The sequence below is a fragment of the Gobio gobio genome (assembly GCF_949357685.1).
Source record: "Gobio gobio genome assembly, chromosome: 17".
Taxonomy (NCBI): domain Eukaryota; kingdom Metazoa; phylum Chordata; class Actinopteri; order Cypriniformes; family Gobionidae; genus Gobio; species Gobio gobio.
The window spans coordinates 22622516-22638942 of NC_137110.1; the positions used below are offsets into that span (position 1 = coordinate 22622516).

At 40.8% G+C, this 16427-nt stretch overlaps 1 protein-coding gene across 1 annotated transcript in view; it reads left to right on the plus strand.

Annotated features, from left to right (window-relative positions):
* The first annotated feature begins 9404 nt into the window (after window positions 1-9404).
* pex5la (peroxisomal biogenesis factor 5-like a) overlaps window positions 9405-16427 on the plus strand; it is a 105775-nt gene continuing 98752 nt past the window's right edge. Inside the window, exon 1 of the mRNA XM_079840188.1 lies at window positions 9405-9812. Coding sequence (XP_079696314.1) covers window positions 9792-9812 — 21 coding nt within the window. The 5' untranslated portion in view covers window positions 9405-9791. The remainder of the gene's footprint in view (window positions 9813-16427) is intronic.

A 16427-nucleotide genomic window follows, 5' to 3' on the forward strand; every position in this document is an offset into this window, starting at 1 on the left:
GCAAATCGGACCATGCCGCCATTTTCCTCACACCGGAATATAAACAAAGGCTCGTTCAAGAGCCCCCGGTGAGGAGGGAAGTCAAACGCTGGTCATCCCATTCAGAGATCACGCTACAGGCAGCTCTTGATGACGTCGACTGGGACATGTTCCGCGCGAGTTCTGAGGACGTCAGCGAGTTCACAGAAGTGGCGCTCTGCTTTATTAACACACTGACAGAGCAAGCCACACAAACAATAACTATAACGTCCTTCCCTAATCAGAAACCGTGGGTGGACAGTTCAATTCGCACTGCAGTAAACTCGCGCACTACCGCTTACAATGCCGGTCTCCTAACGGGGGATATGAGGGAGTACAAAGCTTCATGTTACGCCCTCCGGCGCGCCGTTAAAGCCGCAAAACTCCGCTATAAAGACCGAGTGGAATCTCATTTCCAACTCAACGACTCCCGGCGGATGTGGCAGGGACTGAGGACCATCTGTGCTTTTGGAACTAAATCCTCTGCAGAGGTGAGAGCTGATCCGTTGCTGGTGAACGAGTTAAACTCTTTCTACGCTCGCTTTGATGGTAATCGCGGCAGCGCGACTCCGGCGAGTGACGCGTCAGAGAGAGTCCCTCAGAGCAGCAACGGTCACGTGATCTCTGTCTCGGAGGACGAGGTTCGGAGGGCACTCAAACGTGTGGATGTCAGGAAAGCTGCTGGGCCGGATGGTATTTCAGGTCGTGTTCTGCGGTCCTGTGCTGATCAGCTCGCAGGGCTCTTTACATCCATATTTAACGAGTCCCTTGCTACATCTGTTGTCCCCACCTCCTTCAAACGATCCTCCATCATCCCTGTACCTAAGATCAGTAAACCCTCTTGCCTAAATGACTATCGTCCAGTGGCTCTCACATCTTTAGTCATGAAGGTCTTTGAGAGACTCATTAAAAACAACATTTGCTCCTCCATTCCTGACACTTTGGACCCTCTTCAGTTTGCCTACCGTCCCAATAGATCGACTGAAGATGCCATTTCTCACGTCCTTCACTCCTGCCTCACTCACATCGACAGCAAAAGTGGGAACTATGTCAGGCTGCTATTTATTGACTATAGCTCAGCCTTTAACACCATAGTTCCCATTAAGCTAACACACAAACTCCTGGATCTAGGCCTGAATTCTTCTCTCTGCCTCTGGATTGAAGATTTCCTCACTGGCAGACCCCAGGCGGTGAGAGTAGGCCAGTTCACCTCCACCTCCATCACCCTGAGTGTTGGAGCTCCACAGGGCTGTGTGCTGAGTCCCCTGCTCTACTCTCTCTACACCCATGACTGTTTGTCCACACACAGCTCCACCTCGATCATCAAGTTTGCTGATGATACTGTTGTCCTGGGTCTCATCTCCAACAACAATGAGACGGCATACTTGGACGAAGTGGAGCAACTGACATCATGGTGCCAGGACAACTGTCTCTCTCTGAATGTTAACAAGACCAAAGAACTGATTGTGGACTTCAGGAAGAGACAGCATCGGTCATACTCCCCTCTCATGATCAGCGGGACACCGGTAGAGAGAGTGAGCAGCTTCAAATACCTGGGTGTGAACATCTCCGAGGATCTGACCTGGACTACACACATCCAGACACAGGTGAAAAAAGCCAGGCAAAGACTGTACCACCTGCGCCAGCTGAGGAAATTCAGGGTTTCACCAGCCATCCTGAAAACTTTCTATCGAGGGGCGATAGAAAGTGTCCTGACTCAGTGCATCACAGCGTGGTACGGGAACAGCACCAGTCACGATTGCAAAGCCCTGCAAAGAGTGGTGCGCTTATCCGAGCGCATCTCAGGCTCAGCTCTCCCGTCTCTGCAGGACATCTACACCAAACGCTGCAGAGGTAGAGCTACTAAAATCATCAGAGACATAAATCACCCTGCAAACTCTCACTTCACCCTGCTGCCATCTGGTAAGCGCTTCCGTAGCCTGATGGCAAAGACTGAAAGACTCAGGAGGAGTTTCTTCCCCCAGGCCATCAGACTCCTGAACTCAGTCACGTGACTTCACTTCACCCCGCACACGCATAAACATCCAGTTTATACATTAACATTCACATACTGCCATTGCACTGCACTTTACGTTCCTATTGTTACTGTGTAACAACCTGTAATAAACCTGTTTGCACATCATACTCCTGTTTGCACATTATACTCCGATTTGCAATTATACCTATTGCATGCACATCATACTTCTCTATATATAAATATATATATATATATTATGTTAACCACTTATTTTTAAGTCTACAATTTATCTCACTTATCATATCCACTTACTTTATATTTTATATTTTTATTTTATTTTTTTATTTTTATCTTATTTCCTATTTTTATCTTACTTGATTTATTTATAACTCTACTTATGTTAATACTTTTTATTCTAATTTTATTCTATTTCTATTTTAATTTCCCTTGTGTTCTTGTAACTGTTATTTGCACTGTCCATGGAGCGGACCTGTTTACATTTCACTGCCAGTTGTATATTGTGTATATAACTGTGTATGTGACAAATAAAACTCTTGAATCACTTCAGAGAGCCCCTATCAGCTTCGAGATATGGAGAACAGGCCAATGGGCCATTGGCGTGCGAGATTTGCAACACGCAGTTGTTTTTCACTGAGGAGCCGAACTAGTGACTCGGCCATGCAGTGATGATACAGCAACTGTGGCGACGGGACATACGTCTCCGTTCCCTCCTTCAGGGAACTAGGGTTACCATACGTAACCGAGACGTTCCCTTTCAGTCGGTCACGTTCGACGTACGTCGGACGTACAGACGAATTGGGATCCCTTTGGAAAACGCCACAGTTACTACCACTTCCAGCGCCCAGCGAAGAGCGCCTCAGACCCCGTCTGTACCCTGGCAGGAAACTCATGCAGGGAGAGTCACACTGCTGTTCCGCAGGACCCATTCAGCAGACCTTTATTGGATAACGCTGGGAAAGCGTGACCGGAAGGGCCGCTGCGGAAGCCACATCATGCCCGGAGGGAGTTAACATGTGGAGAATACACGTATGGACTGGCCTTGGGCAGTACAACATACGGTAGTCCCAGGGGTGGCCCCGGCCAAGTCGGCGGGGGAACAACACCGTACTGGGATGGCAGAGGAACTCTGCCAAGGGAAAGACACGGGCTTGCCGTAGGGAGCCGTACCCTGGAAGAATACACATATGGGACCGCGTGGGGGTCGCAACATATGGAACCCAGCTTAACACAAGTTCCACCAATGTATACGAGTGTTAAGCCTGTTGTGGGTTGCGGAGGACTCGACAGGGTTCGCCTAACCTTAGGGGAACTTGACTGGAGCAGATAAGCGCATGTATCCGTTCTATGGGGAAGGGAATGGCGCAGCAAGCCGACACAAGAACGGGCACTCCGGTGTTACTGACTATGGGAAGCGAGCACACGGGAAGCTACCGGCTCTACACGCAGGCTATAGAATCTAGCGAACGTGTTAGGTGTCACCCAGCCCGCAGCTCTACAATATCTGTCAGCGAGGCGCCACGAGCCAACACCCAGGAAGAAGCAACACCCCTAGTGGAGTGGGCTCTTAACCCGAGCGGGTAGGGCACGTCTTGGCGTATGAAACCCATCCATGCCCATCCACTATCCAGTGGGCCATCCTCTGCTTGGAGACAGCCTTTCCCTTCTGCTGTCCTCCGTATCAGACAAAGAGCTGCTCTGAGGTCCTGAAGCTTTCCGTTCTTCGTCTTTGAATTTGTCCTCATTGCCTGAACATGTCCCCTGCCTCTCCCTCCTACTCCTCTTGCTCTCTGTCCGTTGTTAGCATACATTGTTCAAAACAGGTAATCTGACCTTTGACCTATTTATAGGCCTATACTACAGTAAAGCAGTGATTGGTTAGTGATCAGTTAAGCAATTAGTGTTTGCACACGTGAGGACTGAGGAGTGTGTGTGTGACCTGTGTGACCCCGACAAAACGTTGCAAAAAGTTTTTTAAAGGAAACGGGGCTGCGTTGAACACCCTGTTCTGATGACGCAAGAGTTGCAACTATGGCAGCTGTGAAGGCCATTCTTTGTGTTCTTTTTGAAGAATTTTCAGAGCTTTATGAAATCGGTATAAATACGTGTTTAATAATGCAAAACACGCTCGATGCAGTCACTGTCCTTGCCGTCCAGAATAAAAGAGAACATCCCCATTCCATGAAATTAACTTTTTTATCTCCGGGTAATCAATTCTAATTTAAATCATGTTATTAGTTCTTACTTTTTTAATACCTTGTATTTTCGTTCTCATTTTTATGTAAAGCACTTAATTACCATTCTGTATGAAATTTGGTATATAAATAAACTTGCCTTGCAATGAAGCTAAAAATGTTAATAACTACATCATCATGTTGATATGCTTTATTTTTGCTATAAAACTCTTACGACAATCACGTCTTCTAATATCTTCAATTGTTGCGTATACCAAGCTGCAGCGGACACACTTGTAAACAACTTCACTTGGACCCATTGTGCGAACTGTCCCTTTAATACCGCGTGGTTTATATACATGTTGCTGCTGATTTGGCTGACATATTTGACACACCTACCAAACGAGAGAAAACGCATCTCAAACCCGTTGCACACCGTTTCCAGGAAAAATGACGTTCAACTGGAAACCGTAGCAAAACGTTGCACACCGGTTTGAGCTTTGAACGTGCCCCTGGTGAATAAGTGTAGCAGTTTGATTGGTTGTGTTTGGAAAAGGAAAGCAAGTCAAGGTTGCACCTGCCGTAACATTGCACCGGGTGTATGATAGGGCCTTAGAAGATGAAGCAGAGTATCACCTCTTTACCTTGAAGACGAGTCATGTTAGTCAGTGAAATTACCTTATATTATTGCAGCAATTTAATAGTTTTTTTAAAAAAAATCTCTTTTGCATGCTTTGAGCAAAACGGAGGGGAAAAAAAGGTTGGGGAAAAAATCAAAACAACAGAACAAAGTTAATGTACTTGCATAGTGTCAGAACACAGGAAGTAGGGTGAGAAGTGTCTGTTTATTTTTGCATCAGCGCTTTCCTTAGATCATTAAATTTTCGTTGCAAAAATAACTTTTCATTTGTCATATTCATTTTTCTATTTATGCTCTCAAAATTTCTGAAAGCTGACAGCACCATTTTGTACTCAGACTCAGACAACATAATCAATGTATCACAGTTGTTACCAAAACATTAATTGACAAAAAAAAATAATATTAGCTCAGATTGCCATTGAACAATATGATCTTAAACAATATCTGTTTTTGTTTTCCACAGCTTACCCAGACCTAATGATGTCACTGGAGTACAGTCAGTTTTTCCATGCGACCTGGTCTGTTTTCAAGCCTGGAGTGTCATTGAGTGACATCAGTATTCCCATCCAGACCTGGAAACCCTTACTTGGAGCTAAACCCCTGTCAGCCATGCACCATAGATCTGTCAGTGACATCACATGTCCTTATAACCAAGCAGCAGGCCACACAAACACAGACAGCAAACACAGACTCTCATATGGGATAAATGATGATGCTGGTATGTTGACAGAAAACAATGAATACCTTTTAGACATCTGTCAGACTGTATTCAAAGGCAGCCTATGAAGCCTCTCAATTGATTCAGTTACTTGTCAACAGTATAATATGACAGTGTATGTAAAGGTGATATCAAACATCAGATGAAATGGAATGGACAAAAATAGAGCAGAGTCTTACATTTTTTAAATAACGACCATATTTATCATTCTCAGAGTATTGTCAAATTCTTACTGTGGACAGATTATTTGAATAAATGAAGACATCTATTCTTGCCCTCTCTTATAAATATTTAATTAATCTAATCACCATTCTTTATGAACAGAATAGAGGGCACATATTTCATTGATAATAAAATAGTACGTTAAGAACTGTTCCATTCTCTTGAAGACATTCTCCAAGAGTAATTGTAACCGAATAGTCTTCTGTTTATTATGATTTTTTTTTATGGTTAAGAAAAAGTTAACATCAATTAAACTTTTGGGGAAAATACAACTAATAACAAAATATTAATGTAATTAATATTTATCTTAATTTGATTTTTGGATAAAAAAAACAAAAAAAACAATGAACAATGTTATATATTTTGTTGACTTGTGTACTTACATTATCCCAAATGTTTCCAATAGTGTTTAAATACAGAGAAATCAGCCATTTTGACACAGACCGTGCCAAATCTGCCTTACCTTCGATTTCCAAGTTTTACTTCCGTAGAAACCATGGAAACACCAAAGGCGCTTTAATATTGTTACGCCAAGTGCTCTCAGAGATGAGTGAAAGTAGGATCTATATGCAGGAGAACTTTTATTAAAATAATAACAATAACAACCAAAGTAAACCAAAATAAACCAGGGAGCAGAACTGAGAACATCAACGAAACATCCAACAAAGGACAACACCAGACAAAAAAACATTAGAAACACTAGGGTAATTGGCAAACAAGGCACACCTGGGAATAATCAAAAAACGAATCAACAAGAAAAACTACAAAGGACTACAAAACATGGCGCAGAACAGGAAATAACATACAAATAAAATTGTTAAACGTAACTTAAATCGTAAAATATGCATAAGCAACAAAACGAAAGGAGAGACAACAGTCGACTGCGGGATATAAGCATAATAAAAACAGTAACATGTAAAATGTCCCAGGCTCTCTGCCCGCCCTGCTTCATACTGTAGTAGTGTTAATAAATCTTTAATAAATTAGCTCATCCATAAATACGATCCATGAGTCCCGTCAGATTGCTTTCCGTGGAGGTGAAGACGACAACTCCCATGATTTCACACTCATTCACGTTGTCATCAAGCTGCGCCTTTGTTATTTTTTTTAATAAGCAACCTCTAGCGGCGAAACTCAAGTTGCGAGGTGGTGCCTCCATGGTTCGGACTTGTTAGTTCAGCACATCCCACAGATGCTCGATTGGATTGAGATCTGGGGAATTTGGAGGCCAAGTCAAAACCTCACACTTGTTGTGCTCCTCAAACCGTTTATGTATAAGTGTTTTCACACGTGATCATTTATAGGTCATCAGTAAATGAGTGTGGTATTTAAATAGCAGTGTTTCCCAAATGACACAAAAGAGCTGTACGTTTTGAATGATGTGTGTAATGTAGAGAAATGAAAGCTTTAGCGTAAGTTCTGCCAGGAAGATTCAATGTTATGTCACTCGTCACATTCAGGCCTAACCAATCACGTCCTAATTCACAGAGCATAAAGGATGGTCACTTACTCATGTCTGAGTTCGCAGATGCTGACGCCAACATTCACCTCCAGCCCCCCCACCACCACCAGGATGGTCCCTGCCTATACCTCCGGGGGGTCGGCTGCACCCCTGCTGTCATCTTCAGGCAGGAAATGCAGAGTCCGTTACCCTCGAAACGAAAGCTAAGGACGGGGCCTATGCCAAAGAACCTCTAATTATCATACTTGCTGGGCTATCAATAAACTTGTTACTTTTTGCACTTCATCTGGCTTCCGAATCTTTCTGGTAGAACTGTTAAATTTTTGCAAAATGTTTGTTTTACAATAGCAAACTGAGCTTAAAGCATGTAATGTGCTTGCAGTTTTGCAGACTTGGTCTAAAGATTAAGTAGCCTATATAAATGAATACATTCACTAAGTGGGCATCAAGTACCACTTTTAGTTTCTAAGCAATTGTAATGTCCCTTGTGGGGACATTTTTGGTCCCCATGAGTAAAACAGCTTATAAATCTGTCAAAAAAATGTTGGAAATGTAAAAATGCAGAACGTTTGGTGGGCAGGTTTAGGTTTACAGTTTGTACATAAAAATCATTATGTCTGTCTCCATAAAACACAAACACCCAAACGTGTATGTGTGTCTCTCTCTCTCTCTGTGTGTGTGTGTGTGTGTGTGTGTGTGTGTGTGTGTGTGTGTGTGTGTGTGTGTGTGTGTGTGTGTGTGTGTGTGTGTGTGTGTGTGTGTGTGTGTGTGTGTGTGTGTGTGTGTGTGTGTGTGTGTGTGTGTGTGTGTGGGCATGTTTTCGTGAAATATCAGGACACAAATGTGTATAATGACATGGGTATGACATAGGTATTACAAAAAGAGGGTGAAATATGAGGACGTTCCCCATGTCCTCACTTTTCAAAATGCTTATAAATCACACAGAACAAGTTTTTTTTTCACAGAAAGTGAACTGCACAGTCTCCTGTGAGGGCTAGGTTTAGGGGCAGTGTAAGGGGATAGAAAATACGGTTTGTACGGTATAAAAACCATTACGCCTATGGAATGTCCTCACATTTCACAAAAACAAACATGTGTGTGTGTGTGTGTGTGTGTGTGTGTGTGTGTGTGTGTGTGTGTGTGTGTGTGTGTGTGTGTGTGTGTGTGTGTGTGTGTGTGTGTGTGTGTGTGTGTGTGTGTGTGTGTGTGTGTGTGTGCGTGTGTGTGTGTGCGTGTGTGTGTGTGCGCGTGCATGTGTGCGTGTTGGTCTGTATTGTATGTAGCCCATGTATGTGTGTACAATATACACAAATGTTGTATGTTAAGAATTATTTGCAATTAATCAACAGAGAAATCAGTTGTCCGGAACTTTTTTTGTGTTCAAGATTTACAAAAATGATATAATGAGAATGCACAACATGAATCCATTTTCCAAACCGTGTTTTTGTCTTACCCTGAATCATTATGGTACACTTATAATAAATGTTTATATTGGGACTATTTCAGGCCAGACTGGTAGGAACCGCTGCGGAGGGGCACAGTCCCTGCGTGACTCGCCATAGACATAAACAGAGAGAAGTAGCTCCGGCTGCAAGGTTCTTCCGCAAGACGCATGCAGTTCTGTTTATTAACCGCTAGAGCGCAAAAAGTTACGAACTGCAGTTAATATAATATCAACATTATATTAACTTAATGTAATTTATGAATTTGTCCATGTGTGCATTGTTTAAGCTGCTTAATATATTTTGTGATAGCTATTTTATATTGAGAAAACTTTCTTGTTTAGTGAAAATAAGCATTTATTTGGCATGTTGTTTGCATGTCTTCTGCTATATTTCTTCACTTATCACACCTCTCTGGCAACTATTATGTAACAAAACAAATGCAAGTGGCGCCTCCTTGCTCCGAAGCAACGAGGAACAATACACGAAGATGAGGACCGATAGCTATTCGCTTGATTTTTTTAGTCGCTAGCTGAACATTAAAAATGAGAACACCTGGACTGAGCATCAGCGCGTGCAGCGACGCTTCTGTGAATGACGGAACCGGGCTCCGCCTAAATCCATTGGGGGAGAGGAGGGGACGAACAGTCGACAAGGAAAGAGAGAGAGAGGAAGAGAGGGAGAGAGAGAGAGTCTGATAAAGGAGGGAGGAATTGCTGAAGAATCAGACCAACTAAGATAAAACGCTAGAGCCGCACCGGAGCTTTGATAATGACGTAGGCACGGTTCTCGAGCGTTCAGTGCATCCATTACGCGCCTCAGCAAGTTTGGTGAAGAGACTCGCCGGCGCGCGTGAAGCTTGGAAGCCGCTGCGCTGAAGCCTCCTCACCTTATAAAGTGCATCGCCGACGAAAGCTATCGCGTGCGCGTAAATTCAGCACTTGGTTCACGAGACAGCTCCAGCGTGTCGGCTTCCCTAACTGGACTCAATTTCAAGAGCAATTCTTTCAGTACTTTCAGAACACTCTCGCACGCATGAACATTAGAAGTGTCATCATATTTCTTGTGCTCATCTAGCTGTGATCCATAGTCTGGGACCTTTTTTATTCTCCACTAAATATGTACCAGGGGCATTTGCAGGTAAGACTCTGTTCACATAAGACGTACACTACTTTTCTTTACATTTATGATGGCTGTTATTTGTATTGTTTTAGTTACACTGAAATCACTGGATTGCACTGGAAGCATGTTAGGTGCAATTATCAAGTGATCAGTGCATTAAAATCATGTCAAAGTTGTATGAGTCAAGTTGGATTTTGTCCTACTAAAGAGTCTAGCTTGCTTTTGGTGTCTATTGTGTTCATACATTTTTATTCCATGATTTAAGATATATATATTAATGACAGATACTGTAGTCTCAGACATGGTAAGTTACAGTATGTTGTTTATGTTGTTTATACTTATCCAAAACCAAAGCATGTTAAGCCAGTGCTATTCATATTGTACATGACGCAGGTGCCAGTTGGACAATTTAAAAAGTAAAATACTCTGTAGAAAAGAAAGGAAAGCAAAACATTAATCTTCTGTCTTGTTGTGCGCTTTAAAGATTTGTTTCTTTGTTGTAGTATCACCAATAGTGAATTACCCCAAAATTTGTTGTACCACATAGGGAATAATAAAAAGGCCTACGCAGTTGAACTTGAAGAAGCAATCCATAAATCACATTTAGTGCAAAATGAGCCCCACCAGGGTCTGTTGAACCTCTATGCTTACTACAGCAACAATAAGGTTTGATTGTGTTTCTATTTGGTGAAGATCTTCTAATTATGTAACTGCTAAAAGTAGGCAGCGCTTTGTTTACCAAGTCTTATAACTTCCAAGTAATTTACCAGCTGAATATTTCATGACTTCTATTACAGCTTCTTAGGAAACCAGAGTAGCTTTTTGATACCCTTTGTCTCTATAGTCTGCTACAGATGTGTCTTCAGTTACCTTGATATCACTTAGATAGGCTACATTTGTATTATAATTACAATAATTCTCTAGTTTGTCCACCATTTCATTATACTTACACATATGTGAAGCTTCTAATCTAATTTCAAATGATGTGCTATATGCAATATCGTACGAGAATAATTGTTCCATTGTGTTATTAATGTTCCAGGAGACAGAAAATAGATGTGTTTTCAGGCATCGGTAATCGGACACTTGATAAGAGTCTCATATGATCCTATTCATAACTGTTCTCATCATGTTAGAGGCTTTTATTTCAGGCTTCGGGGAGTTAGGGAGAGTAAGATATCACATTTTCTCTGTCAGGTAGGGAGGTAATTTAAGAGGAAATGTTCTCTCTGTGCAAAGCAGATGTTTTATCTGTCCTTCACTGGGCTCTTTGCAGCTCCTCCTTCCCTAAACAGACACACTTATCTTGACAGTGATGGCTCATTCTCCCTTGACTCCATCTCTGAGTATATGCTATTTGACTTCACCGTTGGTATAAGAATGAGGTTTCTTTTTCTTCACTAAAGTCTCAATGTATATATAACAGTTTGCATTTGCACATTATATATGAGTATACATAGCAGCATGGCCAAGAAGAGTTCAAATCAAATGGTACATTTTCAATAATACGAGCAATAATACGTTGGTACTCAAGTATGCAAGGATGTCACAGAGAGTTGTTTAAAGCTACCTTATCAGCCATTAACAGATGAATATGCTTTGCTGGTTTTATTAAATTTAAGTTAAAGTGAAACTTGGATTTCAAAGTTTTACCTTGTGGAGTGTTTGAGAACATACAGCTTTGCAGTATTAAAAATTAGCCTCTTACCACACTAGGGGGCATTGGAAATCAGTATATCCACCGATCATTTTCATATAGACCATCTCTTTTTTATCTCTCTTTTTTTTAGGGGTAAGTTCTGTCTGTTCTGTTCTGTCAACAACAGGATTTGATAATAATATATATAATAAAAAACAACATGTTTTTTGATACTCAGCTCAGCTGATCATGATATTTCCTTCGTAAAAAAGTAGACGGATTTATCCTCTGACAATCAGTACATTGATAGTATGCAGATACATATCAAAGTAGTTTTATTTTAAGAGCTATTTGACCTATTTAAACCAAATATCAGCTCACACCTTAGATGTAACAACACATGTTATAATTACTATAAATAACTCCAGTTGCTTGGGTGATTCCTGCCCTTTACAGCCATACGGCTGTTTGAGATTAATTTGCAATTCAGTGTGTTGCGTTCGCTATCAAACATGGGCATCACAAATAGTCCAAAAGTGCAGCTGTGTGCGTAATTTGTCGATCTTGCTATGGCTATTGCCACACTCGGTCCACCCAAGATAAAGCCCCTTATGAAACGCTGGTAAAAGCTGCCGTGCTTTTTTACCTTATTATTACTTTAATTAGTCGAGGCATATTTTGCATATTCAGGAATTAATGGAGTGTCTCTATGCCTCTTTTCTCAGTTCAGGCTCTACTTGTCATTTTGGGAAGTAATTCTTGTTTTCTAAAACCAAACATGCGTCCTTTTCATCTCCTTTTCAGAAAATCTTAGCCTGTGTGTTCCCTATAGGATGAAACCTGTTATATAATCCGATAAAGAGTCTTTGGTGTCACAGTTCAATATTCACTTAGCGTATCAGTTCATTTTTCTATAAGTTTATTAATTTCATAAATGATATACAACCATACCACCCTGAAATTAGCCATATTAATTATTGATTATACAAGTTCTGTGTCTTTAATCTGATTAGATCTGATGCATCACTTTTTGAATCACTCTGCTTTCCGTGTTTGCGGCATTCCAGGCTACACTCAAAAAAATTAAATAAGCCTTTTTAAAAAGATTTAGGCGTTTCAATTAATTCAATATACTCAAAATTCTAATTCTATAATTGAATAATCCTTAATCAGTTATTAAATTAAAATATGTAAGGATTATTCAATTTAATTTGATGGAATGTTACTATTAATTGAAATTGTTAATCTAAAGAGAGAAAAAAGGCTTAATTATCCAGCTTTGGCTTCATTTGGCTTCAATATTTTCCTAGTGGGGCAACATTAGACAAAATAACGTGCCAAATTGTTTGTGCAATGTAAATTACTCAGTCCTAGCTTGTTTTATATAACTGTTGAAATGGTATATGAATTGTATAATCGTATAAACTGTATACAAGCAATACCCCACATTCATTTATGCTTTTGTTCTGAATCAAACATTATATGTTTCTAAAGCTCAGTCTCATGGCCTTGTTGATTTTCTGCTAATTAAGTGTGATTTATATATATATCTGTGTCCTCATATATATATATATATATGTGTGTCTTATTAGGTAAAATACTTATAGCTGAGCGAGTTGCTCCGCTGGCTAACAATTGGCCATTACCTTTAACAGAGCCTCTGTACAGCATTTACTGGGCTCTCCCTGTCTTTTTTAAAATATATAAATTGATATAAATTATATAAATGCTGCATTATTCTCCAATTTTCTAAATTGCCTTCCTCATGGGTACCTCATAGAGCTGTTGTGTGGGGTATAGTCCTTTGGTGTGGCTTTTTCCTGGGAATGGAGTCTGATTTCCCACAGGTGTGCAGATACAATCCGGTCAGGTGTTTTCCTACCATGCTGCTCTGATAGGCTAACAGGCATGAGGTCCATTGGCTTTTTCATGTTGCATCTCTGGCTTTGACAGTGATAGTGCTTTTGGTGAGGAGGTGAACAGCAGTTTATCTTGGGCTCTCGCCTTTTGAGCTGAGCACAGAAAAAGAGATTGAGACGTACTTGTTTGACACATCTGTGAGTGTGAAATATGCAGGCCCAGATTGCGGCACACTGAGGCGAGTGAGACCCTTCAATTGTGACAGCTATTGATTTATGTGTGAGGGTCTCAATATGACCTTTCAGGGACTTTCCCTATAGAAAAGACTGAGAAAGAAAAAGACAGATAGAGTTAGAGAGTCTCTATCCTCTGAATATTAATGTAATAAGCATAGATTAATCCTTCGTGGCTAATGAAGTTGTTTCAAGCAATGCTGCTTCACGTGATAAAATTACAAGCAAATTATAATAGCGCCCTGATGGAAACAGCAAAGGTACATAACAGCTCTCTGCAAACTGTAATAAAATGTGAAGGGAAATGTATTGTGTATTGTGGCCAACCATCAGTTCATGCAGATTCCAGCTCTTTTCAAACGTCTCTCTGAGGTTTAGAATTCTACAAAATTAAAAGACGGCAGGTTCAATCCCTAACGGAGTGTTAGTTCAATTGCAGACGTAAAGGGATAATTCACTCGAAAATGGACATCCTGTCATCATTTCCTCACCCACATGATGTTCCAAACCATATGAATTTCTTTCATCTGTGTTTTTTTCCATACAATGGAAGTCAATGGTCACCAAAACGGTTACCAAAATTCTTCAAAATGTCTTATTTTGTGTTCTGCAGAAGACATAAAGCCATACAGGTTTTGAACAACATGAGGTTGGGTAAATGATGACAGAATTGTCATTTTGGGGTGAACTATCACTTTTAGTAGAGTCTACACTTTAGCACTCCCTCTGGTTTCGAGGAAGTCTAAACCGCTAAAGACATTTGAGAAGAGCTGAAATCTGTTCACCTCAAAATGAAAAATATGTAATTTACTCACCCTCATGTTGGTCCAAACGTGTATGGCTGTCTTTCTTCTACATAACATAAAAGTACATATTTTGAAGAATTTATCAGCTGTTGGTTTATGTCACCATATTTTATGTCATTTGTGTATGTGCATTGATCAATGTTTTGGTTTGATTTTGATATGTCTACTTAAGCAGAGTTGTCAGGCCAGCTGGTAGGTGCCTATTATATCCAAAGACATGGACATAAATGTTAATGAAACATGTTTACATAGGTACAACATGGTCCATTCAATACCACGGTCATGGCTTCAGTTTCCAGTGAACATGCATACTGATAAAAAATGTATAGCTTGAGTGCAGTGTAAGTCTCTTTGGACAACAGCATCTGACAAATGCATAAATGTAATGCCATTTAGAGGTTGTGTGACACCTTGTGTGTTATGACGACCCTAATGCAGTATTTTCAGAGATTGCGCAATCAGTTTGTCCAGCTGTTGAGAGTGCATATGTCGCTCAGTTTCCGTCACAATTATACTAAAATCCTGTTGATAAAGTCTGGAAGAGGGACAGTGTAATAGAGAGGGACATGTGGCAGCCTTTCAAATAAAATCAATAGACCATCTGTCTCACTCAAGGTGTGCTTCTTGACAGGGGGTATTTTTACATCACCAGTGAGTAGGATGTTGCTTCCACTATTTTAATTTTGCCTCTCTGGCTCAACTCTTCAAGCTAAATTCCTGAAGAAACAAAAAAGACAAGGGACTATTTTGTCCTTTACCTGTTAAAGCTGATTAGGCTGAGTGTGTCACGTCTCTCGTGGACGCTTATCGGAGAGGACAAAACTCAAGGCCGGCAGGGAAAACAATCAGCAGGAGATACTAAGTCAGGAGAAACAGACTGGAGCAAGTGGAATAAACGATAGCGTCCACTGTACCCCCAGAGAATATGTGAGCAGAGTTTGTGGAATCTTTATCTCGTTTTAGACTGTGATGGTTGGTCTGACTCTGTCACTTCTGTAAAGGAAGTAAATAAAGGATGAGGGTCTTACATGGGAGATGTTAGCAAAAGCTGTTGTGTAATGCATAAATAATAATGTTATTAATATATAATCAATTAGAAATGTAAAAATTTTATAGGGTGGAGGGAAAGTTGCAAGGCCAGTGAAAGACTTTCATCGAGAAGCTTCTTTTGATGTACTCGGCACACAGCGAAAGCTTTGCAAATATTGGAAAAGCATGAACCCGGAATACAATATTGTGTTAATTAGCTATGTTTTTTTTTTTGCTGAGGATTCAAAGAAAGCATCAGATTACAGTGTTATTTTTTAATGTTAATGATTTAAACATGATGGTATGCAGGGAAGTAATTAATGAACTGGAACCAACCAAGGTTGCCATTAAAGGAACACGGCAACTTTTTGGGACTTTAGCTTATTCACCGTATCCCCCAGAGTTAGATAAGTCCATACATTCCATTCTCATCTCATCAGTGCGTGCCATAACTCTGTCTGACACAGCCACCGCTAGCCTAGCTTAGCCTGAAAATAGTCCCCAGCACGCTCTCTGTGCAAGCAGGTTGTCAAGTTGGTTATGTTGACGGAAGTTAGCCTATTTTCAGGCGCTGTGTAATATCATTGTGCCGCTGCACCCATAGTACAGCAGCAAAGTTCCTAGATTATTACGCAGGAATGAGAGAATAGTTCCTAGCCATATCGGTCTAGAAAATCACAACTTTTTATTTTCCGTCGGTCTTAGTACACGATGTAACTATACACATCACAACATGTAAATAGGAAAATGTTGGCGTTATTTTGTCACTTATTGAGCAGTAGGCTAGCTGGAGCCGTTTACCTCCAGTCTTTGTGCTAAGCTAGGCTAGCGGTGGATGTGTCAGACAGAGTAATGGCACGCACGGAAATGAGAATGGTATGTATGAACTTATCTAACTCTGGGGGATACGGTGAATAAGCTAAAGTCCCAAAAAGTCGGCGTGTTCCTTTAAGGGAAGAAGGGAATTGTACTGAAAGTTCTGAAATGTGAAGCCAAAACGCTTCGATCAGCCCAGGTGGCTGGATGCAGTATAGAGGGTATGCATTGACATCACTCTTCCGCCAGA